This window comes from Ctenopharyngodon idella, chromosome 13 (assembly GCF_019924925.1).
Source record: "Ctenopharyngodon idella isolate HZGC_01 chromosome 13, HZGC01, whole genome shotgun sequence".
Classification (NCBI taxonomy): domain Eukaryota; kingdom Metazoa; phylum Chordata; class Actinopteri; order Cypriniformes; family Xenocyprididae; genus Ctenopharyngodon; species Ctenopharyngodon idella.
The window spans coordinates 13,292,509-13,318,444 of NC_067232.1; the positions used below are offsets into that span (position 1 = coordinate 13,292,509).

The window sequence follows — 25,936 nt, forward strand, 5'->3', positions numbered from 1 at the left end:
TATCTATCTATCTATCTATCTATCTATCTATCTATCTATCTATCTATCTATCTATCTATCTATCTATCTATCTATCTATCTATCTATCTATCTATCTATCTAGCGCTGGACATATATCAAACTTGAGCAATGTTTGAATGGGAACGGTTGTACTACACGTACAAGTTTCCTTCCGGACAATTTTAAATGTAACATTGCTGTGCGCTCTGTTGTGAGCTGCAGAGTGCATTGGTTACTGTTATTTGTTTATTTACTTTGTAGACGGACTTTAACAAATATTATTAACAATAATGGATGACCAGGGATGCCCGAGGTGCAAGACGACTAAATACAGAAATCCATCTCTGAAGCTGATGGTCAATGTGTGTGGACACACGCTGTAAGTACCTGCTGTCAGATTTCTTACTCAGACCTATGCAGATCTTAAACCTTCACAGATCCAGAAGTGAAGCTTTATTCATAATGTCCAAGACAAGAAGTTTTATTATTTACATCTGATTCGTTTTTGCTTGTATATGTGCTATAACCAGGTCAGTGTTTCAAGCTGTGAGCGAAGTAAACCGATGTTTTTATGTCATCTAACTTCTGTTGCTCACCTGTTTGCGAGGCTCTCCTTACAAAAAGTTACCATGGCGACAATGGTTTCAGCCACAATACGGTTAATATTATTACTGTAAAACCATAGTAATTTAACATGTAAAGTACTTCAAATAGTACAGTATTTTGATACATTTGCACGACCAGTGGACATCAGATGTTGTGACAACGCAGCACTGAAAACAAAAGGAAAAGTGACAGTTCTGTCAGACCAGCTGACCCAAAACTGACAGTTTTATTGTACAACCCCAATTCCAGAAAAGTTGGGACATTTTGTAAAATGCAATAAAATCAAGAATCTGTGATTTGTTAATTCTCATTAACCTTTATTTAACTGAAAAACGAAGAAAGAAAATCCAATGTTTTTACTGGACAAATTGTTTTTTTGTAAATATAAACAAATTTTGATTTTGATTTGCTGCAACACACTCCAAAAAAGTAGTGACAGACAGAGGCATGTTTACCAATGTGTCACATCACCTTTCCTTTTAATTAGACTTTTAATGTTTGGGAATTGAGGATACTAGTTGTTGCAGTTTTGCAAGTGGATTTTTTGCCCAATTTCACCTGATACAATACAGCTGCTCAACAGTCTGTGCTCATTGCTGTCTGATTCTCCTTTTCATGAGGGGCCAAACATTTCCAATAGGAGTCAGATCAGTCAGGTACATCCCTTCTATGGTGTAGAGTTTCTAAGAAACCATTCTGTTGTAGCACGTACCAGAATGAGGCCTGGCATTGTCTTGCTTCCCAGGAAGGATGTCATCTTGATGGCAGTATATGTCTCTGTACAATCCCAGTACACATCAAGGATTCCTTCACACATCTGCAAGTCACCCATGCCGTTTGCAATGATGCTCCCCATGCCATGACAGATGTTTGCTTTTGCACCAGTCTGGATGGTCCCTTTCGTCTTTGGCACTGAGAACTCAATGTCCGTTTTTCCCAAAAGCGAGCTGAAACATGGACTCATCTGACCACAGCACACATTTACACTGTCTTTTGGACCATCTGAGATGAGTTCGGACCCAGAGAACTCTGCAGCATCTCTGCATTGAACAGATGTATCGCTTTCTCCTTGCGTAACAGAGATTCGCGTTGCATTTCTTGATGCAGCGGCAGACTGTGTTACGTGACAATGGTTTTCCAAAGTACTCCCAAGCCCACATGGCTGTATTTAACACAGTAGCATGACGGTTTCTCATGTAATGCCATCTGAGGGCTCGAAGGTTCACAGATGCTTGATTTTATTACATTTTACAAAATGTCTGGAATTGGTGTTGTAGTAATTGTTATTTTGGTGGAAATTGTTTCCATGAAAAATGTGTTGAAGTCGCCATTAAATCAAAATAGGCAATTTTTGTTTTATATTATGGAATAGTGCAGTATTTGTCAAATGATTTTTCCGCTTGAGAGCAGGACATCCTGTCATTCACATGAGATCACAGCAATAGCAAACCACAACCATCCAATCAATTCCTGATGTCCCGCCCTACATTTTTTTTGTTCAAGAAGTTGTTTCACTCGGATATATCTCACAATAGGAAAGAAACAACTATCGCAACTTCTGTACAGTCAACAAGTGAGATCAAACTAGCTATTCATTTGGAGCGTAGGAGTAGTCATTCAGCCACAGAAAACTGAACAGAGAGGGACTACTATGTGGATCTCATGGGAGATATGTGTCTGAAGTCACGTGATTCCTCGTGCTTTGCTTGCCCTTGACCTCTTAAGGATTCACAGTGGACTGCTGACCTGGGACTCAGAGACCATATGAATATATTACACATTGATGACACACTGCTGGAGATGGTCCAGCACACTCTCCCCTGCTCATTTCATGAGAGTTTACCTCTGTATGCAGAACATAAGGATGAAGGAATTACAGCTAATAAATGACTGTAGCCTGTGATTAAATACAGTTGATGGAGTGGAAGAAGATATTGCTGCTGTTATTCCTTCAACTATGAGAACATTTGACCCATTGGGCTTAAGAGAAAAAATTAACTCTTACAGTTTTTCTCAGTCATTAATTTATTAAAACAGTCTTAACTGTATAAGTGCAATTGTCACTCACAACTGTTTTATGGGTCATTACAACTCTGTTGCATTGTCTGCAAAATGTAGTAACTCGCTCAAAACATTTCATTCATGCTTTGAAACCTAGTTATTGATAAGATTTTGATAACTGAATGGATGCATGTGTGTCATCATATAATGAAAGAATGTGTATAAGTTGTGAAGAGTATGACAGTTTCATTGAGAATCAACTCATCAGTTTTGATTAGCAAGCCATGTGCATTTAGTTGAGATCTCTGAAGTAATTGTTTAGAGATACGAACTTATGAACTAATTCAAAAATTGAGCCAAATTTTTTTTAAGATATTTAAAAAAAAATAGCAGTATTTAACTTTATTTTTTTCTTAGTTCTTCACCTCATATTTATTATCACAACAATGTCCTTCATCGGCACTGTTGATAAAATTTTTGATCAAACTATAAAATGTACTGGTTGTGATGGAAATCACATTTTTCACCTTTTTTCAGTTCATATGCATTTTGATTTTTTTGGTTGCACCTCCTCTTCTCTTGGTAGAGCGCCTCTTTTTAACATTTGTGATGGAAATCATGCTACAACTGAGAGACAAAATTTGTCAAAAATGTATATGTTTAATATTTATTATTTCACTCTTTATTTTGATTGTTATAACTTTTATAATAGTCCAGTGATTATGTAATTAATATTTTTTTATGATTTGTTTCCTGTATTTTAAGATTGAAAATCCTCAAGGGTAAAATAATTAAATAGATATTTGATTAAGCATTTGGAAAACTTAAAATCTGTTTTAATAAAAATCACCAAATGGACAGGTATTTGAAGAAACACACGTGTTTGTGACTGTGTGGCTGATGGTGAGTGTGTCCTTCTGACCTGCTGCAGTGAAGAAGGAAGGGCACAGGTAGGTGTGTGTGAGAGATAGTTGATGAGAGGGACACAGGTAGCTTGTGTGTGTGTGTGTGTGTGTGTGTGTGTGTGTGTGTGTGTGTGTGTGAAATGCAGGGGTTTGCAGATTTTGTGTGTGCGTGATGGGGTCTGTTGTGCTGAGTTAGAAGAGTGTAGTAACCTCTCAACATGCTGACAAACACGGATCGGGAGAGGAGGAACGAGCAGGGAATGTCTAGCATTTATTCATTGAAAGTCTGTTCGTACTGTTTTGCAGGCTTTTTGAGGTCTTTAGTTCTCTCTCTCTCTCACATGTTGTTGTTCAGGTCATGGGTCAGGGAGAGGTAGAGTCTACCCTCTAAAGTAATTTGGAAGTAAACAAGTGAGATTCTTCAGAGAAAACCCAGGGCAGACATTAGCTGAGCCTTGGTACTGCATGCGGTGGTTAGTACACATGTTCCTGTAACCTGCTCATGCAGGTTACACATATTCAGGTCTACGATGTGTCCTGATCCCATTTCATCGATCAAAAATGAGCATTTGGTCTAGTCGGTCTAGTACTTCAGATTTTTATGTGCCCTGGCAATTTTTAACTGCCGCCGTCACAAACAAAAAATGAACACTACAATTCAAAAGTTTGGGGCCTGCAAGATTTTAAATGTTTAAAAAAACAAAGTCTCTTATGCTTACCAAGGCTGCATTTATTTGATCAAAAAGTGTGATATTATGAAATATTATTACAGTTTAACTTTTCAGGTCTTTAACTTTTCTTTAACCTGAAAATGTTAGTTAGTGTTATCACATTGGACTTAAACTTATTGACTTTGTTCACACAGGGTATAACCACTTTCCCAAAATTGTTTGGATTTTTTTGGGATTTATTTTCCACCTTGTTACACTTGTGGTGTTCCTGGTCACAAAAAATAGCTTGTAAATATCTCGTTATGCTATATTATCACTAAATATTGGATTCAATCTCTGTTTTCTTTCAATTAGGACAGGTTTTGTATTTATTTTTTAAACTGACTGTTTGTAGGCCTCATTGATCTGAGATTATATTGGTCAAAAATGACCACCCATTTAAAGTAAATGGAGGACATCAAAATTAAGAGAAACATTTAGTTTTCAGCAGCATGTTCATCATCTTCATGTTCACATGGTGCACATGTGTGCTTGCAAAGATAAAGGCCTCGGACCTGTGCATGTGTGGATACATGCACACTCTCGCTTTTGTGTGCGCAAACACACACGTTCATGTACACAAACAAACTATTTTGAGTATTACAGGCTTTCTTTTTCACAGAGATGAACTTTATCCTCAGATCAGTGAGGCTCAGTGAAACTCAGATCAATGAGGCCTACGATCAATCAGTTTCAGAAATAAATACAAAACCTGTCCTAATTGAAAGAAAACAAGTTGACAAAATTATTGAATCCAATATTTGGTGATAATATAGCATACAGAGAGATTTATAAGCTATTTTTTTGTAGGCTGGTCATTTCTGACCGGGAACACCACAAGTGTGACTTTGTTTCATTTTGTACAAAATAAAAGCATTTCAAAACAAACTTTCTGGTTAAACATTAAAGCACACTAGTGTGATAAACAGTGCAATTTTTCCCATATTTTGTTGAATATTGACAATATCTACAAATAATGCCTTTTGATTTCACTCAAAAACTGAGGTGCATAAGCTCAGACCAATGAGACGTACAATCAATCAGATCCAAAAAGAAATTCAAAACCTGTTTTAATTGAAAGAAAAGTTGACAAAAAAATTGAACCCAATATTTGGTGATAATATAGCATAACGAGTGATTTACAAGCAATTTTTAAAAGGCCTGTCATTTTTGACAATTGGCTGGTCATTGAAGGTTTTACAGGGTTTTTAGGACAGCGTTCTATTTTAATATATTTTAAAATGTTTCTCCTGTGTTGGAAAAGCTGAATTTTCAGCAGCATTTTCTCCAGTCCTCAGTTTCACATGATCCTTCACCTAGCGTAACTTAATATTTTTGTAGTTTGTAGAAACTGTGATTTTTTTTTTTTTTTTTTTTTTTTTTTTTTTTTTTTTTCCTGGATTCTTTGATAAATAGAAAGTTCAAAGGAACAGCATTTACTGTCACTTTTGATCAATTTAATTAAAAAATAATTATTAATCTCAAACCTTTGCGTGGTATTTTTTATCAAATGTATTTTAAAAATCTAAAATAAAAACAAATGTTTAAATTAATGTTAGATTTTCTTAATAAAAGCCAATTTGTAATTACTACAAATTATTTGTTAGGTTTTTTTATTTGCAATAATTTTCATCTGCATTATTATTTATTTATTTTCCACTCATTTTCTCTCATTCCCCTCAAAGATTGTTTACAGAAAGTTTGTCCACTGTGTTATATACACTCCCTGTCATTTTAAACAGGCACAAATCAAATTTCAAAGAGCAAGTATTCTTCAAGCTGACAGAAAGAGAATGGTGGGAATGAAAAACAGATAGAGAAAAGGAAAGTTAAACTGCTCAGTGGAAAAATTGTTTACTGTATTTTTAAGAAATCTACTTGAAACTCAGCATTAGTTATATGCATAAATTCTGGGCAAGAAGTAACATTGGTTTCTAACACACACTTTACTTTGTCAGCCTTTAATGTGTATGTCTGCTTTGCCTCAAACCCATCCCATCATCACTCCATTATGATTGAATAAGACCACCACACACACAAATATCAGGCCTCTGTTTTATCCATTAGTCGAATTTATGGTCCCTTTTGGAAAGTTTCTATGGCCAAATTTCATTCTCTGAAGCAGTGAGATGATTGAAATGTGTGTTTGTGTGGAATCGCTTCTGAAGGTTTTTCCAGCAGATTTCACATTTCATTACTGTTTATTTTGACTCTCTTTCAGCAGACCTTCTGCCAGTTTGAGTAAAACGCCTGTGTTTGTGTGTGTTTCAGGTGTGAGAGTTGTGTGGACATGCTGTTTGTCCGTGGCTCAGGTAACTGTGTGCAGTGTAACACTCCTCTCAGAAAGAGTAATTTCCGCGTGCAGCTCTTCGAAGATCCAGCCATCGATAAAGAGGTGGAGATCCGCAAGAAGGTTCTCAAAATGTATGTGGCAGAAAAAGTGTGTGCATGGCATGCATCCAAATTTGGGTCATTCCATGTCAAATCAACCAAATTTCAGAAACTCTGATTTTGTTAATATATTTTTTTGAAGAAAGACCAACATAAATGGTGATGAAAGCCAAAATATTAAATGTAATGGATGTATGTTGACTGAGTAATCCACTATTTTGTAGAGGGTTTGTAGAGGTCATGAAATACACATTCATGACATTTAATATTTTGGCTTTCTCCCTAATTTTTCACCAAAAAGAAAAAAATATCAAAATCAAATTTTTTAGCCGGGGACCACTGGTTGACACGAAATGACCCAATTGTATAATGGCTAATGGCTAATGGCTAATTATAATTTTTTTAATGATGTGTGCTTTTTTTCATCTTTTAGTTATAATAAGAGGGAATTTGATTTTTCCACTCTGAAAGAATATAATGACTACCTGGAGCAGGTGGAGGATATTGGTGAGATACACGTCATTAATTTACTCCTATTCATATGATACATTTGTTTTTTTTAATGATTTTTTAAAAATATTTTTTTATTGTAAGTGTTTTAAATGTATTTCCTTGTGTGTCCAGTGTTTAACCTGACTAATAACGTAGATGTTGAAAGGACCAAGCAGATAATGGAACAGTACCAGCGAGATAACAGAGACATTATACAGAAAAACAAAGCCAAGCTGGTGAGTATGTGTGCATGGTTCTGATTGGACAGATGGATAATTTCGCAAGCGAGAAACTCCTTTATTTTATTTTATTATGGTTTTTTTTTTTATTTTTTATAATTGATTGTCATCTCTATCTTAGACACGTGAGCAGGAGGAGCTGGAGGAGCTATTGTTACAGGAGCAGCAGGATTCAGAACAGAGGAGACTGGAGACCCTGCAGGAGGAACAGAGACAACTACAGGCCAAGAGGAAAAACAAACAGGCCCTGCTGGATAAACTGGTACACAGTACACACACACTTTAAAGTTGGCATGAAATGGAAGTTTCTAAAGTCTTTTCTTTCCTATTGTGATATTTATCTGAGTAAACGGCTTCTTGAACAAGAAAAAATTTAGGGCAGGATTTTGCCCATCGGGATTTGATTGGTTCACTGTGGTTTGCTATTGCTGTGATCTCATGCGAGTAACGGGTTGTCCCGCCCTCACGCCGAAAAAGCACGTAGAGCTGTGGTGCTTATGCAATGCAAGTTTGAGTCCAACTTTTGTTATTTTGCAATTTTCCCCTCCTATCCATCACTGTCCCCTCTCTACTATCAATTAAAGTGTCAAAATAAAGTTTAAAAGAAAAGCTTTTCTTAAATGTTATGTATGTGTTTGCAGGAGAGTTCCAAGTTACCTGCGGCTGTGCTCTTGGCCCAACATAAAGATCGAGCTGCCCAACTGGAGACCCAGATAGAAAAACAGAAGCAAAACGTCAAACCAACAAACATCTTCTCTACTGGAATAATGATGGTGAGGAAACGACACACAAACATGCACACATAATCGACTGTCAGTGGATTACATTTTTAATCAGATTAATTAATAATTATCAAATGAATCCTAGGATTTGCTGAAGAAAAGCCACATGAAGGCTTATGATTAGTCATAATTAAATGATAAAAATTGTAATTTTTTAAATTTATTTAAAAAAATATTCATTTATTTTAATTTATACATATATACACACACACTGCCCAGCCAAAAGAAAAGTCGCCGTTTGGATTTAAAGGGTTAGTTCACCCAAAAATGAAAATAATGTCATTTATTACTCACCCTCATGCCGTTCCATACCCGTAAGACCTTCGTTAATCTTCGGAACACAAATTGAGATATTTTTGTTGAAATCCGATGGCTCCGTGAGGCCTACATAGGGAGCAATGACATTTCCTCTCTCAAGATCCATAAAGGTACTAAAAACATATTTAAATCAGTTCATGTGAGTACAGTGGTTCAATATTAATATTATAAAGCGACGAGAATATTTTTGGTGCTCCAAAAAAGCAAAATAACAACTTATTAGTGATGGCCGATTTCAAAATACTGCTTCAGGAAGCTTCGGAGCATAATGAATCAGCGTATCGAATCATGATTCGGATCGCGTGTCAAACCGCCAAACTGCTGAAATCACGTGACTTTGGTGCTCCGAACCGCTGATTCGACACGCTGATTCATTATGCTCCGAAGCTTTATGAAGCAGTGTTTTGAAATCGTCCATCACTAAATAAGTCATTATTTTGTTTTATTTTGCCGCACCAAAAATATTCTCGTCGCTTTATAATATTAATATTGAACCACTGTACTCACATGAACTGATTTAAATATGTTTTTAGTACATTAATGGATCTTGAGAGAGGAAATGTCATTGCTCCCTATGCAGGCCTCACGGAGCCATCGGATTTCAACAAAAATATCTCAATTTGCGTTCCGAAGATTAACGAAGGTCTTACAGGTGTGGAACGGCATGAGGGTGAGTAATTAATGACAGAATTTTCATTTTTGGGTGAACTAACCCTTTAAGTAGGAGAATACTTAAGAGTCTATGATTGGATCGTTATTATGTTTCTAGCATGTTATATGTTTGGCATGTTTTCTTTTAACCCTAATTGGAGTGTGTAGCTTTTCATTTCTTAAAAACAACAATGCTGGAAGACACATAATGGCCATATTCCAGGATGACAAAGCTAAGATTTATCTTATCTGATCAGGCTCAAATTGTGAACGAATGGTTGTGAAGAATAACTTTTACACATGAATTGGCACCTCTGAGTCCAGACCTTAAATTCTTTGAAAGTCTTTGGGATGTTGTGTAGGAGACTTTACAGAGTGCTCACCTCTTGCATTGTCAATACAAGATCTTGACCAAAAATTGATGCAACTCTTGATAGAAATAAATGTTGTGATGTTATTTCCATCATTTTTTGGTCAAGATCTTTGGTCAAGCTACACACTTCATCAATTAAGAACTGTTGCCAAACATATAACATGCTAGAAACATAATAATCACTGCAATAATGATCCAAACATAGACTCTTAAGCATTTGCTTATTTAAAGGGATAGTTCACCCAAAAATATAAATTATTCCATGATTTACTCACCCTCAAGCCATCCTAAGTGTATATAACTATCTTTTTTCAGATGAACACAATCAGAGATATATTTAAAAATATCCTTAGTCCTCCAAGGTTTATAATGGTTGTGAATGGCAGCTCAAATTTTGAAGACAAAATTCAGACTCCAGGGGGTTAATAAAGACCTTCGGAAGCAAATCGATGCGTTTGTTTAAGACAAATATCCTTATTTAAAACTTTATAAAGTAAAATAATGAGCTTCCAGCGGGACAGCCATACGCATTCGATGTACATCCAAAAAGCATTAACTTCCGCAACGTAGTACACAATGACATGACGTACTAGCTTAGTACATCATGGCGCAGTGTAGAACGTCATGTCATTGTGTACTACGTTGCGGAAGTTCGCTTTTGGGCTGCCATTCACAACCATTATAAACCTCGGAGGACTAAGGATATTTTTAAATATATCTCTGATTGTGTTCGTCTGAAAGAAGAAAGTCATATACACCTAGGATGGCTTGAGGGTGAGTAAATCATGGGATAATTTTCATTTTTGTGTGAACTAACCCTTAAAATCCAAGCAGCAACTTTTTTTTTGGCTGGGCAGTGTATGTTGATTTTTTTTTAATTTTTTTTTTTTATACAAATAATTGGGCTAAATCGTAAATGCTATTCATTTGTTTCTAAACATCTTATGTAGCATCACATGCACTGTTACCTGTGTAATATTCATCACATTATACATGTGCTCTAGCTTTTGCATCCACACAGACACCAGCATGTTTGTATTAGGCAGTGTTTGAGTATGACGTGTGTGTTTATATTATTTAGTGGTGCGTCTGTGTTGTAAAGCAGGTAAAACAGGTTTGTTCTTTTAAAAAAAAATCCCTTCAGCGGTCACTGCAAAGGACATAGACCTGAACCAACATGTCATGAATGTGTATGCAAACTTGGAGGAGGGGGGAGCAATACATCTTAAAAACTGCCGTTTGAGAGTAAAAACAGAAACAGCGTGCACAATTGTGTGTGTGTTTGTGTATGCTAGTGCATATGTTTCCACAAATGTGTCTTTTGGTTGGCACGAAGAGATTGTGTGTGTGTTGGCATGGATCTTGGTACAGGGAGGGTAGTACCGGCAAAAAAGTGTTTGTCAGCTTTAGATGGCTTTACGCTACAAGGCAGGAGGCACGCTTATACGGTTATATTTAACACACAGATGTTTCTGAGCTGTGCAGTTAAGCAATGTGTGTGTTCGTCTGACTTTTTGCAGGCAGATTCATACTCCGCATACATGTGGAGAGAGCCAGTAGAGGCTTTGAGATCAAAATAGTGTGTGTTACAGGGCATAGAGAGGGCATTGGCTCTCACACTTGTTACTTGAGCTCAGTTAATGCCAGCTGGAGGGTCCACAAAGCTCACTTTATCCCCACTGAACCTGTATGTGTGTTCACTAGTGTTACACGGTAAATTCAGGACACTTTCTCAGTGTGAATTCAGTGACTGGTGATTGTTTTGCTGTGAATAGGACAAGATTTTTAAGATCATGTGATTATGAGTATATTTTGTTGTATTTGTGTTAATATGTGTGTTTTTGTGACATTTTTCTCTTGTGTCCCATGCAGAGCGGTGTGAGTGTGTGATCATTTTAAAATGTGCTGATCTGAGGTGAATGTGTGTGTGTGTGTGTGAAGGTCAGCAGAGGTGCTGATAGACAGTTTATATTTGTTGACCTTGGAGCGTCCTGAAGACTTGCATAGTCAGAGTCCCGATGCTCTCTCCCGCCTGATCCCCCATGTGAAACAGAAACCTTTCGCCGTTCTCTCGCATTCCTCTCGATTTAGCCCAAAAAAACAAAACAAACCTTTTTCAGAAATTTACTCAGAACACATGTTGTTTTATGAGGTTTTGTGAAAACTCTAAAAGCTTTTATGGACAATTTTTGTTTGAGGTTTAAGCAATAGTTATTAGCAAAAATTATGTATTGTAATACTGTGTAGTTTAGCTTTAAAGCAATGTTTCTCAACCTCACAATACATTCAAAGGGGTGTGCAAGATGACTTAAAACTATTTAAATTATTAATATATTTAAATGATCTAACTGTAATCTAAATTAAAGTGCTAAAAAACATAAAATCAAGATGTAAACTGACATTATTACATAATTTCATAATTACATTTTTTGATCATTAAATATTTGAAGTAGTTAAAGCGAAATCAACATCTTGGATATTGAGAGCCAAAATGTATAAAATGCTGAATACATGAAAAAATCATTTAAAAAATGCATGAAATATACATGAAAAAATATTGTGTATGATAATTTCTAGCCCTATTGCTTTCCTGTTGTCGAATACATTAAATGTAAATTATCAGGATATATATGATCTCTCTCACTTAACATACTACTAAGATCTATATTACTATTACATGAGCCAATGGGATTTAAAACGCACGCATGTTTGTGTCAGGTGAATGTAGGGTTGTCAAAAGTACCGACTTCGTTACCAAGTCGGTATTGAAATTTTAAAAATGTGATGATGCCAGCATTTCCCCAAGCATTTTGAGCGCTGTTGAACGGATTCTTAAACACCTCTGATTGGCCATTGTGTTCACACACTCAACAGAGATGTCTGTGATTGTAAACAGACATCTTTGATGCTCTTCATCGAGTGCTTACACAGATACACACAGGAATGTTTGAAAGTAGGCATCTATCAGAGGATATATTAGGGATCTACTGATAGACGCCTGCGTCAAAGATGTCTATTTACAACATGTTTTTGTAGCCAATCACAGACATATCTGTTGAGCGTGTGAACACAATGGCCAATCAGAGGTGTTTAAGAATCCACTCAAAATGCTAGGGGAAAATGCTGGTATCGTAACATCTTTAAAATTTCAGTACCGACTTGGTACCAAAGTCAGTACTTTTGACAACCCTAGGTGAATGAATGCAAGACACTTTACTGTCCATGAAGAGAAAATTGACTTGGACTCATGGTGCATACACATACGCAATATCTTGTTCCCCGACCAATTATGCCTACTATAAATGTACATATATGTAAATATAACTAAATTTAAAAATAAAATATAGAAAAGCTTTACCTTGTGTAAAAACAAGGTAAGACAGACCCATTAGTTAGCTACACATCCACACCATCAAGAAATATTTTATTTCTCGAAAATACTTGTTTTACATATGTGGGATACAAATATTTTCAAGAAATGAAATATTTCTTTTATACATACAATTGTTGTGCAACATTTTTACTGAAACAGGTATAAAAATAATATCTTAAAATGATTGGAAACCTGTAGCCAACCTGGATCTGAAAAATGTTTTGTGCTTCTCTGAGAACAGACTCAAATGAAAGCTCACAACTACAGGAATAACCATGATTAGAGAGTTGTTTGCGTAAACATTCAAACGTTTGCCCTCTGAGACACAGGCTACAATTTATCTCCATAAATACTATTTTCTCAGTTCTGCCTATATTTTTACTTACCTACATCAACTTGCTCCATCAATATTGTCACCACATATTTTACATTTACACCCTGTTCTCTTTGCATCAATTATCTTTTTAGATAAAAACAAAGGCTGTAAAAAGTTAATCTTAATAAATAGTTGTGATTAATTTACATTTTTGTTTTACTGTAGTTAAAAAAAAAAAAAACAGTTTTCAAAATAGTTAAGTAAAAATAAGAGTTATGTGTATATTTTACTCATAGTAAAATATATTGTATATGCTGCTTATAGACACCAGACAAATAATGATTTATGCAACAGATGCTCTTTGCTCATCTCACTTGCACAAAAATAAATGCAGTTATTAATAGAAATGCACTGGGGAAATACAATGAACTCTAAACATTATGTGCAAACCTATAATAATTAAATTGCATAATAAATAATACAAACAGTTAGCAATAATAATGTTACCAAATAAGGTTACTAAACCCAACACTGAGTCCACATCGTATTATAATGCTTATTTGTATCTCTGATGAGGATTGACACTTCGGTTGACAATAGCAAACATTAGATGTTGATTAGGGTAGATTGGTGTTCCATGCAGAAAGAGAAGACAGTTTTAAAGCCATTTAGTCCCCCAGAAGTCAGAACAAAATCAGGACATGTATATTACACACTTGAGTGTTCTGTATGTATGAAGAGAACCCTGTGGACTTTCACTAATCACTGAGCCTGAACCGCAGAATCAACAGGAGAAATAATGAAAGATAATCTCTCTGTATTTCACCTAGCCCATTATATATAGTTATGTATTTCTTATTTATTCAGCAAATGTTACATTAAAATGATTTTAAATTTCAGTTAGACAGCTCTTAATGTCTAAGTGGGCGATTCTTGGCCAAATAATCTCCAAAGTAGACCAAACTTTATGCTGATTGCTTGTACGCTGGTACAAGGAGAATAGCCAATCATAATAGTCATTTACATAAAGTCTTAAAGGTACAGTAACAAAAGCTCTATTTTTATTCTATTTAATTATGGTCAGTAAAACTACATTACGACTGTTTTTGGTGCAAGATGATTGAATAAAAAGTGATTTGAATAAAAATCTACAGAACTGTATATGGTTCCCTTTAAGATTATGTATCTGTTTTGGAAACAGTGCCTTCTTTTGGTCTTCTTCCCAAAATCAACTTTGAGAAGGAACAGTTTATAACAAAATTTCCCAAATCCAGTCCACACATTTTGGTTGGTAGCTGAATGTTGGCAAGAAGCAAGACAAACACACCTCAGAAATAATAACTGGTATTTGTTGGTTTGGTAAGGAAAATTATCACACCCGCAGAATGAACAATCAAATGAGCCATTGCATCGTAGTGCCTTTCCTGTGCCAGTCAAAATGTTCTGTGCCTCCCAAGACAGAAGTCTAAAATGCAGAACCAGGGGCGATGGTTTATTTTAAAAATGTAAAATTCAAGTCCACCTCGTAAAATGATGTTTACTATGTGTTAATGTCAAACATACGGACTGATTCACTGCCCAGGCAGGGGTGAGGTTAAAGCGCTGGACGGCACTGAATGTCGAAATGCTGCAGATATATGATTGATTTGAACACAAGGCCCCATTAAACAGTGTGTAACGGCTAGGAGTGAAACTCTGAATACACAGACAACTGGAGGGGTGTTTCAGCTCAGGGATTTCCTTCCCTCTCCACCCCCGCACAGTAATGAAGATGGATCGAGCCAGCAGCTATGTTTTAGAGGCGCTGGGGAGTGAATATGTATCTATAGTCACTCAACATGCACAGCATCAGCAGCATTTCTTAATATATATATACACACACACACACACACACACACACACACACACACACACACACACACACACACACACAACAGCTAATATTAATGTTGCACGCAGATGTTCAAAGATTTTTGAGTTGGTAAAGATGCGGTAGTGGTTTACTGTGAAGTGTGTGTGTATGTGCCAGAGTTCTGAAGAGTTTTCCACTGGTATCAGGCTGTTGACAGGGTAATCTATGACGGGATGGTTTGTATGTTTTGACATGGAAGTCTCTAGAATGTGTTTGTGTGTGTGATGTGAGTTTGGAACTGATCAGCCTGGGTAGACAAGAGAATTCATGTTTGTTATTTTGAGTTCATTATAAACCAACTTTTGGTGCAGAATGTTTAAGTGTTAAATTTGTAAATTTGGAGTGCTGCATTCACTTTTTATAAACCTGGAGTGTGTGTATGTGTGTTTTCCTGGGTTCAATGCAAGTAAAAATTGTTTTTGGTGAATGAATAAACTGGCTAGCAGGCTTATAACTTATTTTTAAAATTATTTTAGAATATGTAATCTTTTAAAAGTTTGGAGTCAGTTATTTTTATATATTTGAAAGACGTCTGTTATGCTCACCATGGCTGCATTTATTGAATTAAAAATACTGTAAAAACAGTAGTATTGTAAGATATTATTTCAATTTAAAATAACTGTTTTCTATTTTAATATATTTTAAAATGTTATTTTTTTTCCTGTGATTTATTCCTAAATTTTCCAAGAGTCCAGTCTTTAGTGTCACGTGGTCCTTTAGAAATCATTCTGATATGGTGCTCAAGATACATTTTTTCATGTCTTTACTTTGATTTATGTGTCCTTGCTGAAAAATATAAATTTTTAATATTAATCTACCGACCCCAAACTTTTGAATGGTATATATATAATATATATATATATATATATATATATATATATATATAATATACTCGACATTGCAAAAAAATAATTTTGGACCTTGGTTGTGCATTTAAGATGCTCACACACAATAATTAATGTTTAATGTAAAATTAACATATCGTAAAATTAACATATCATAAAACTCCCCTTACTTGTGCTCATTTTTTAGCCTCTGTTTACTTGTATCTCTGTTGTTTCACTCTCTTTTTCTCTCCTTATTATGTCTTCCATTATTTTACTTTGCTGTTTTGTTGCTGTTTAAATGCATGCAGTACTTTCCGGCCAAAGTAAAGAGTAGCTCTCCCATGGAAATTCCCTCCACACACACACACTCACACTCCCTCCATGCTGTGGTTTCTGTCTGTCTCCAGCAAGTTCAGTCTCACTTGTGTGTGTTGCCTTTGTGTGTGTGTGTGTGTGTGTGTGTGTGTGTGTGTGTTGGCAGTGAGTGATGTTGTCATACATCTTTAGATCCCCTGCTTGGATCTGGATCCGGAGAGGGATGTGTGTGTTTGTTGGCGCTAATGCATTTATGTGTGTGACTTCATCTCAGACAGAATGTCTGTTAGTTTTGTTTAAATGAGGTCATCTACATGAAATGTTCCATTTAAACTCAATGAGTGTGTTAAATACTCACCTCAAATGGTGGTAAATTAAAATATAATGTGAAATAAATGAATAAAATAAACAGAGTAATATAAAATGTTAGTTATCAGAAAATTTAACAAAAAGTAATAGATTTTGAATGTAACATTTTAAGGTGCTCCAAGCATTTTTTTAAAATACTATGCATAAAATGTACCTACTTCCTCAACGGTTGTCCTGAGGAATCACACTTGTCTCTGTGACGGCCCTGTAAACAAGTGTCAGGGGAGTGGCCCATGCTTGTTTAGCCAATCAGAAGAGTTCCCTGCCTGTCAATCAATGCACGTGTTTGGGTTGGAGGGTGGGGTTTTGGAGAGAGGGCATCTGTCTAAAATTTTGTTTAGTAGTGTTTTTATTGACGTGATGTGCAAAAAATGTGTCTTTCTGTCTGTCTCTTTTCTTTAGGGTCAGACCGTGTCTTTGGCATCTGTGTCTCGTGTGGAGGAGGTGTTGTACGTCTATCAGCCTCTGCACATTGACACATACGGGCCACCCGTTCCAGAACTAGACCAGTTGGGCCGACAAGGGTAAGAATCATTTGCATTTTACTACTGTGAATTTTATTTTATTTTATTTTATTTTATTTTATTTTATGTATTAATCCCTGTTAACGTTAGTTATATAAAAATACATACTATTCAATAAAAATAAAACTATTCATTGTTAGTTCATGTTCGCTGTGGTTCATTAAATGATATTGACAGATGCAACTTTTGGTTTTAATAATGTATTAGTAAATAATGAAATTAACATGAACTTAGATTAATAAATGCTTTAGAAGTATTTTTCATTGTTAGTTCATGTTAACTAATGTAGTTAACTAATGTTAACTAATGAAACCTTGTTGTAAATTGTTACCATTCTATTCTATTCTATTCTATTCTATTCTATTCTATTCTTTTTTATAAATGAATGGGCATTGAGGAACAGACTACATTTAATTAAATAAAATTACTTTTTTTTATTTTATTCATGCCTAGGGTTATTGTTTTCTTTTTTGTACCTTCTCTCTCCCCTTTCTGTCAGTGAGAATGCGTGTGTTTGACAAAGATAAATGACCTCTTGTTCAAACAAATAAACCACATCTCCCATGGTGCACTGCTCCCAGGATAAACAGGAAGTCTGCTGACATTTTTGCAATGCTTGCAGTTTTATGCTTGACTTAAGTTTGACTTTCTCTGTAAGACACACTCTCTCTCTTTTCAAACCCACACAGTCTTTGAAGCTATATTTGTGATTAGCCTTGATGCAATGATTTTCATTTCATATTTGCCATACCCTACTCCTATAATCATTTCTTAATAATCTCATTATTACCTTAAAGGGTTCTGTCAGGTGCTTCTTAGGGGTTCCCATCATGGGATCATTTTATGGATTTAGTTTAAATTAATTAATTTAGTTGAATTAAATTTTATGAATTAAACAACTTGTATACATACTTTATCACTAGAAATGAAATAACCTGTTAAACATGAAAGTATTATGCAGTAATTTAAGACATTTTATATGGAACCTTTTTGGCATAAAGCGTTCTTTAAAATTGAGTCCAGAACCCTAGACCTTTTCTTTTAAGAGTGTAGTATTAAAGGGATTCAGTTGAAAATTCAGATGACGGAATGTTCGTTTTTTGGGTGAACTATCCCTGTAAGAATGTTTATTTAATTTTGTTTTTTATTTTTGAGGAAAAAATGACTGTGCAATCCTAAGTTATACACTTAGCAAAAATGCAACGATTGCCTCAGACTTTCATTGTAAGTGTGTTTCTGTCACAGATGCTGTTGGTAGAGCTCAACTTGTATTGAACTCACACACACATAGATACACACTGGAATCTTCAGCAGAGGATCTTATGATGTGGTTTGAGCTGAAAAGCAGAAGACAGGAGAAGAAAAAGAGTGAGGGTTATGAAAAGAGACGATAGGGTGGATCACTCTCTCTTTGTTTCTTTTTTTCCGCCGTTCTGAAATCTTTTTCTTTCCTCTGTTTTTGCATCAAAGAATTTGACCAGCTTCAGTCTTTTGAAGTCGAGCGGACGAGACTCTAAGTGTTTGTGTGTGTATGCGTGTGTGAGGTTGACAGAGAGACAGATTGTTTTTTGCTATTTGTCTTAGTGTGTTTTGACAGTGAGTTAGTTGAGATTTATGTTGGACTGGTTTGTGTTTTTGGAGGGTCATGTATGTATTCACTTCCTCCTTCCCCCCCGGGGCGAACCCCGTCCTATGTGTCCATCCCTGTTCTGTACCTGTATAAATACAGATTGGGTGGGGCATTTTATTAAAGACAGCTGTGTGTGTGTGTCTTGAAAGGAGGTGATTGGGTTGAAGTTTCCTTTTCTCCACATACACAGTTTTCAAGTGCAGTCAGTCGCCTTTATTTATGTGTGTGTTGTATGAATAAAGGAGTAGTTTGTCCCCTCACTTTTTGGGAGATAACAATGCCTTAATACGTCCCTCTACTCTTACAATGTTGCATATAAATATATTTCAGAGTTTGGCTGTACAAGTCCCCCTTGATAGATCAGTAATCTTTCATTCCAACACTCTCAGGATACACACACATTTTCAGTCAGTGTTGAGTGATGTCCCTGGTGAGTTTGGAGGCATGTCTGCAGAGTTTTGGGCAACGTAATTAGTTTAAGAGACATTAGTTATTGGACAGGACACAGCTTGTATCCGAGTCTGTGTTTATATTAATTAGGTTTTGTTAAAGTTTTGAAATAATCCAAGTTACATTACCATTTAAAAGTTTGGGATCAGTACGATTTTTTTTTATTTTTTTTTTATGTTTTTGCTCTTTTGATCAAATAAATGCAACCTTAGTGGGCATAAAAGTAATTATTTTTTCTATTTTAATGTATTTTAAAATGTAAAGTATTCACATGATGGCAAAACTGAATAGCAGTTTGACAACTTTTTTTGGCTTCTCTCTCTTATTATTTATTTTGTGTTGTGCTTATGCATTGGGATCCAAAAAATCTGAAACCACTAGTGAAAGTGCTTCTATTTTGCATTATTTTCAAGTTTTAATGCATAATTTATTTGAAAAAAATATTTAGTGAGTTTAGGAATTTCTCAGTACAATTTCCTTAAGGCGATGAAAAACATGCTTTCATCACCATGCCAATGTTTAGACTACATTTTCTATAGAAACACACTTTGTCATACAGGAAGTCATCATGTGCCAGACAGGAAGTAATCCATCAGCAGATCAGAAGAGAGAGCATGTGTGGACAGGGTCAGTAGCTTTATTGTGTTTTACAACATAAATCTGGTTGATTATTGTTTATTTCAGTAATAAAATACAAGAGATATTGTGAATAGAGCCATGTCTAAATGGTTTAACGGATCACAAAACTCACGGTTCGGATCATATTATGGTTTTTGAGCCACGGATTGGATCATTTTTCGGATCAGCAAGAAAAAAAAATATTTTGGGGGTCAGGGTAACTTTGCTTTTATTACTTAAAGCACACTTTAAGTACTCCGATACCACAGCAAAAACTACTAGCCTAACTAATAAAGTTCAAACATTATTAAAGGCAAATGAACAGTCAGTAAAAAATAAGAACAAATACACAAATTACAAACCTAGATAAATACAATATAGCCTAACAAAGTTACAAATAAACTAAGGCCTAACTGTAGTATTCATTTCAGGTACATAAATGTAATAATTAAATGTAAAATAACACTATGTTCACTGTATAATTGAATATGGATTAATCTTTGTTAAAGTCCACTTTCAAATGAAAATTTCCTGATAATGTACTCACCCCCATGTCATCCAAGATGTCCATGTCCTTCTTTCTTCAGTCGAAAAGAAATGAAGGTTTTTGATGGAAACATTCCAGGATTATTCTCCTTATAATGGACTTCAATGGCCTCCAAATGGTTGAAGGTCAAAATTACAGTTTCAGTGCAGCTTCAAAGGTCTTTAAACGATACCAGACGAGGAATAACGGTCTTATCTAGCGAAACGATCGGTCATTTTCTAAAAAAATAAATAAATTAAAATGTATGCTTTATAAACACAAATGATCGCCTTGCAAGTGCTTCCGCCAAACTGCATTTCTGTATTCTTCAAAAAGCTTACGCTGTATGTCCTACACCTTCCCTATTCAAATTACGGAAAAAACGGAACTGGTGCCGCGTTCGTTCCGTAAGTAGAATAGGGAATGTGTAGGACATACAGTGTAAGCTTTTTGAAGAATGCGAAAGGTGATCTGGCGGAAGCACTTGCAAGGCGATCATTTGTGTTTATAAAGCATATACATTTTAAATTTTTTTTCGAAAATGACCGATCGTTTCGCTAAGACCCTTATTCCTCGTCTGGTATCGTTTAAAGCCCTTTGAAGCTCCACTGAAACTGTCATTTTGACCTTTAATTGTTTGGGGCCAACTGAAGTCCACTATAAGGAGAATAATCCTGGAATGTTTTCATCAACAAACTTAATTTCTTTTCGACTGAAGAAAGAAGGACATGGACATCTTGTATGACATGGGGGTGAGTAAATTATCTGGAAATTTTTATTTGAAAGTGGACTAATCCTTTAAAGCTGTGTTTTGTAGTTTGATTAACATTAATAACATATAGACAACAGCTATAAAAGTATTTATAGGCTGCTGTCACTTTAAGATCCAAAATAATAATACACATTCTTCTGTTGTTCTCTTTCTCTTGAGACATAACCGACTGTGTTTAAGAGAATACTTGCCGATACTGGTATTTTGACCTAATTTTGTGTCCATCGAAGTGCAAGTAGACGCGAAAAAAGAATCAATTCGGAGTTTGCGTGCTATCTGAAACGCGTCTCGGGTGTGTGTGGCTGTGCGCACAGATAACAGCGCGTGAGTAAATTCTTTGTTGCCTCTTCTAGCGCTGGAATGGTTTAAAATCTATTGAATGTGTAATCTAGTAAGGCAAAACATGTGCAAAATACAAACTTTCAGTATATGGCGGTCAAACTTGAAATTAATCCGCAAATCACAAGTACCGAACCATGGGGCCTGGTCTGTACGGATCACGGATGAACAACGATCCGTTTAGCCCCTATAAAAGACAAACAGTTAAAACCTAATAAAACAGTTACTACTTAATAAAAATATTAGGCACACATTTACAATAAGCAATACATTATTTTTTTGTATCATTTTTTTTAGGTAGGCTAATTCAGTAAGTGTCATCGTTTTGCTAGAAGATCTAGTTCATGACAAATAAACCTATCTAGTTTTTTAGTATGCTTTACATTGCTAAAAAAGGTGTTTCACATCATAACTGTTATGTAGTGTATTTTATCATGGGTGGATTATCCAGACCGTTTTATAAAATACTTCAAGTGTGAATTAATTCCTACTGTAAGATTGTATGGTTAGAAGGGTTAATGACTGCAGACACATCTCGCATCCATCACTCCATCTCTCTCGGCCTGTAAGTTTTTTTTGGAAACTGCATTTTGAGGGGCCTGATTTGAAATTTGCATATGCAAACAAGGCTAAAACAAAGATTCTGGCCTTGGCTTCAAGAGTAAATTTGGCTTGCAAAATGGCTCCTGTTTCTGAGGTAGCAAGAGAGAGTTAAGCTTTAAAACCATACCCTGAGGGTAGATTATGGATAATGGATGGACAAACTAAACTTGTTCACCTTCTCCCTCTCTTAATCCACAGATTTGAGTGAATTTTGCATTTCGCATTGGTGTGGCTTTTCCTTTGTACAAGGAATGCTCACAAACACAATCTCCCAAACGTGCGTTTTCGTTTGCCTCATTCAGACATAGTTGTTGGCGACTCTCTTTTCAACATGATTTGTGTCTTCATGCATTTCAGACACATGCTGCTGCCTCTGTAAACAGCAATGTACCTTTGGACGAGTAGGTTTTAATGACGCATTATGCCCTGGAGGATCGCAGGTCGCCTCTTGGCTCCTGCATAGATGAGTTTGCTCTCTGAACTCTGATGAGGATATTTGTGTTGTGGATGAGTTGTAGTTTGGTATATGTGTGTCTGACATAGCAGTGCGGGCAACCAGATCTGTTTGAGGAATGTGTGTGTGACACTGACCCTGTTAAAATGACAGATTGTACAGCAGCTGCTTGAGAGTTTCCTCTATTTTTTTTTAGGGCAACATTTCTGTGCTGAATCCTGTGCTCGGAAAGACGTTCTCAAACTACACACACACACTTCTATTTGGTATTAAAGGCTGGCATGAAACACAGATCCTGCTGACAGAGAACACACACACCATCATCACCACAGTGTGTCAGCACTGATACAGCTGTGTGGTTTAACTAAAACACTGTTCAGTTCATGTCAGAATTTCAACCCTGATATTCATTTGACTACATGAGCAATGTCAACAACATGTCCATCTTATGAAGGATATATCAGAGAGCTGGAGCCAGAGTCAAACAGCCATTAAAGTCCTCCCAAACATTTTAGTCAGAGTCCAGACTCTCACATTAATCACTTCTTAAACAACCTTCCAATTTTCTTCTAAATCTTTGCTTCCTTTTAGTGTGAGGCTGTTTCATTCATGTCAAATATGTATTATTGTTAACTTATTTTGATTACCAAAATATACACAACTGTTCAAAAATGATAATAATAATACATTTTTTAATAAAGAAATTAATGCTTTTAACCAGCAAGGATAAGAATTCTGCATTGTTACAAAAAACTTTCCATTCATCAAAGAATCTTGAAAAAGATATATCACAGTTTCCACAAAAACAATAAGCAGGACAACTGTGTTCAACATTGATTAAAAAAAAAAAGAGTATCAAATTAGCATATTAGAATGATTTCTGAAGCATCATGTGACACTGAAGATTTTTAAATATATTAAAATAGAAAACAGTGATACCATTTCACAATATTACTGTTTTACTATATTTGTGATCAAATGAAATGCCTTTATGAGTATAAAAGCTTCTTTCAAAAACATTTAAAAATCTTACCAGCCCCAAACTTTTGAACAGTTATGTATGTTTTTTAATAACTACAAACCAACATTTGGTCGCAAACAAGCTAGATGTATTTATTACTGTAACTATCTAGGTGTTCTGTTTTAATACTATGTCATTTTTGTTTGCTTGTTTTTTTTATAGCTAGAAAATTAAAATCACACAGATCAGGGTTTTAAATTGTCCCAAAAATGTTTGCAAAAATTACAAGCCTTAATTTATACTTAATTTATAATTTTCCATCTGAGGTGGACTGAAGGTCAAGCACTTTCATTTTGACTTTTTGTTGAACAAGGAAATTATTATTATTATTTTAGTTTCAAACCTGATTTTGTTCCCTTTTCTTTTTAAAGATCCATAATTCTCATGATTTTTTCCCCAACATCCAAATCAGATTTTGAGTACAACAATTTTAGTGTATTTTGTTACAATCCATGAATGCCATTTTCTTGCCATTTTGTTATTGTTCCAATCTTCAATGCTTTTAGTACTTTGGGCAAAACTAAAAGCGAAAGAATTTGGATTAAATGTGATGACAGTGATTCACTTGTGGAATTATGCGTGTGGTTTGTGGATTAATGATGGAGAACTGAAGCAGCATTCTGTGTGCATTAGCTCATGGTCCAGCGCTTCAGTAATCTCTGTTTGTTTAGAAAGCGTGTGAAGCTGAGAGGAGCTTAAGTGTTTCTGATGATACCTGACCCCCTCTATCCCTCTCGCTCTTTCCATCTTTCTCTTCCTCTCAGTGTAGTATCAGTTTACATGTAATTTTCAGTTCTCCCATAATGAATGGCCGCTGTGGACTCCAGCTGCTGGAGTGTTTTGAGGGTGCTGGGCTAGTGTGAGATCTCAGAGTCTCACCCACAAGCATTAGGTTTCTGATGTCCTGGTGGTTTGTGGGTAACAGGCAGTTGTCGATTTGTGAAAAATAAATGGATAAAGAAATAAAATATTTGATATATTGTTACATAATAATATTGATATTTTAGTTATGTAAAGCAACTACATTCTTACATATTTTGCGGCTTAAAGGGATAGTTCACCCAAAAATGTCTTCATTGACTCACCCTCAAGTTGAACACAAAAGAAGGTATTTTGAGAAATATGGGTAACCAAACAGTTGATGGGCCCCATTGACTTCCATAGTATTTTTTTTTTTCCCCCTCCATACTTTGGAAGTCAGTGGGGCCCATCAACTGTTTGGTTACCCATATTCTTCAAAATATCTTCTTTTTTCAGCAGAAGATATAAATTCATATAGGTTTGCAACAACTTGAGGGTGAGTAAATGATGACAGAATTTTCTTTTTTGGGTGAACTATCCCTTTAAATAATATATACTACCATTCAATAGTTTGAGTAAGTTAATTTTTATCCTTTCATTAAATTGATAAAAAGTGACAATTATAATGTTACAAAAGATTTCTACATCAAATAAATGCTGTTTGAACTTTTCTGAAAGAAAAAAAATGTATCACTGTTTTCAACATTGATAATACGAAATGTTTTTTGAGCAACAATCATGTGACAGACTGGCTGCTTTTGTCAAAGATTTTATTCAAAAAAACTTTTTCGTCAAAGGACTACATTACATTTTAAAATATATTAAAATAGGAAAGTTATATTTTACAATAATACTGTTTTTACTGTATGTTTGATCAAATAAATCTAGCCTTGGTGAGCTTAAGAGACATTCTTTCAAAAACATTGAAAAAATCTTACTGACCCCAACCTTTTAACGGTAGTGTATGTTATATTACATTATTTATACGCAGTATAATTCTAGTAACGACAGTTGCCATTTTATTTTTCTTTTAAAATGAAATTGGTTCTTGTCATTGTGATATCTGTCAATGTAAAACAACAAAGCTGCTCCCTCTAGAGGATTAACCAGATTATGCTCAAAGCCATTATTGTTGAAACTACTGTTAAACTATTCACTGTTATAGCTAATCATCCTCTCTTTATATGCAGGTATCTGAATCATGTGCGCACAGCGTCTCCTCAAGATCAGGCTGGTGGTTATTCATCAGGACTGGCCTGCCATCGTGCCATCCAGGACGCTTTCAGTGGCCTCTTTCCCTCATGATTTTACAAAACTACAGTCACTTCCATGCCACCTGTTCATCAGTCTACCTAAAGACTCTCTCAAAGCAAAGGGAAAGACTGTGAGTGTTTGGATGCATGGGAAAGATTCACTTCATGTGAATATGGCCCCTTCAGAAGGTCAGGTTCAGGATATTAAGATGTTTATGTTGAAGAGTAACATAAACAAGCTTTAATAGGTGTACAGATATTTTTGTTAATCAGTTTTGTTATTTTTGTAATGCTGTTTCAGTTAAATAAACAAAAAAAATGTCTTTGTGTCTGCGTTGGTTGCATGATCGTCTCAAAGAAATGCA

At 35.4% G+C, this 25,936-nt stretch overlaps 1 protein-coding gene across 1 annotated transcript; it reads left to right on the forward strand.

The window, feature by feature from the left end:
- The first annotated feature begins 164 nt into the window (after positions 1-164).
- On the forward strand, positions 165-25,894 carry mnat1 (MNAT1 component of CDK activating kinase). Its single transcript, XM_051916809.1, has 8 exons — positions 165-379; positions 6,494-6,646; positions 7,047-7,120; positions 7,238-7,341; positions 7,466-7,606; positions 7,986-8,117; positions 16,983-17,104; positions 25,509-25,894. The coding sequence occupies exons 1-8, from the start codon at positions 291-293 to the stop codon at positions 25,621-25,623; spliced, it is 930 nt and encodes a 309-aa protein (XP_051772769.1). The 5' UTR covers positions 165-290; the 3' UTR covers positions 25,624-25,894.
- Positions 25,895-25,936: the final 42 nt, after the last annotated feature.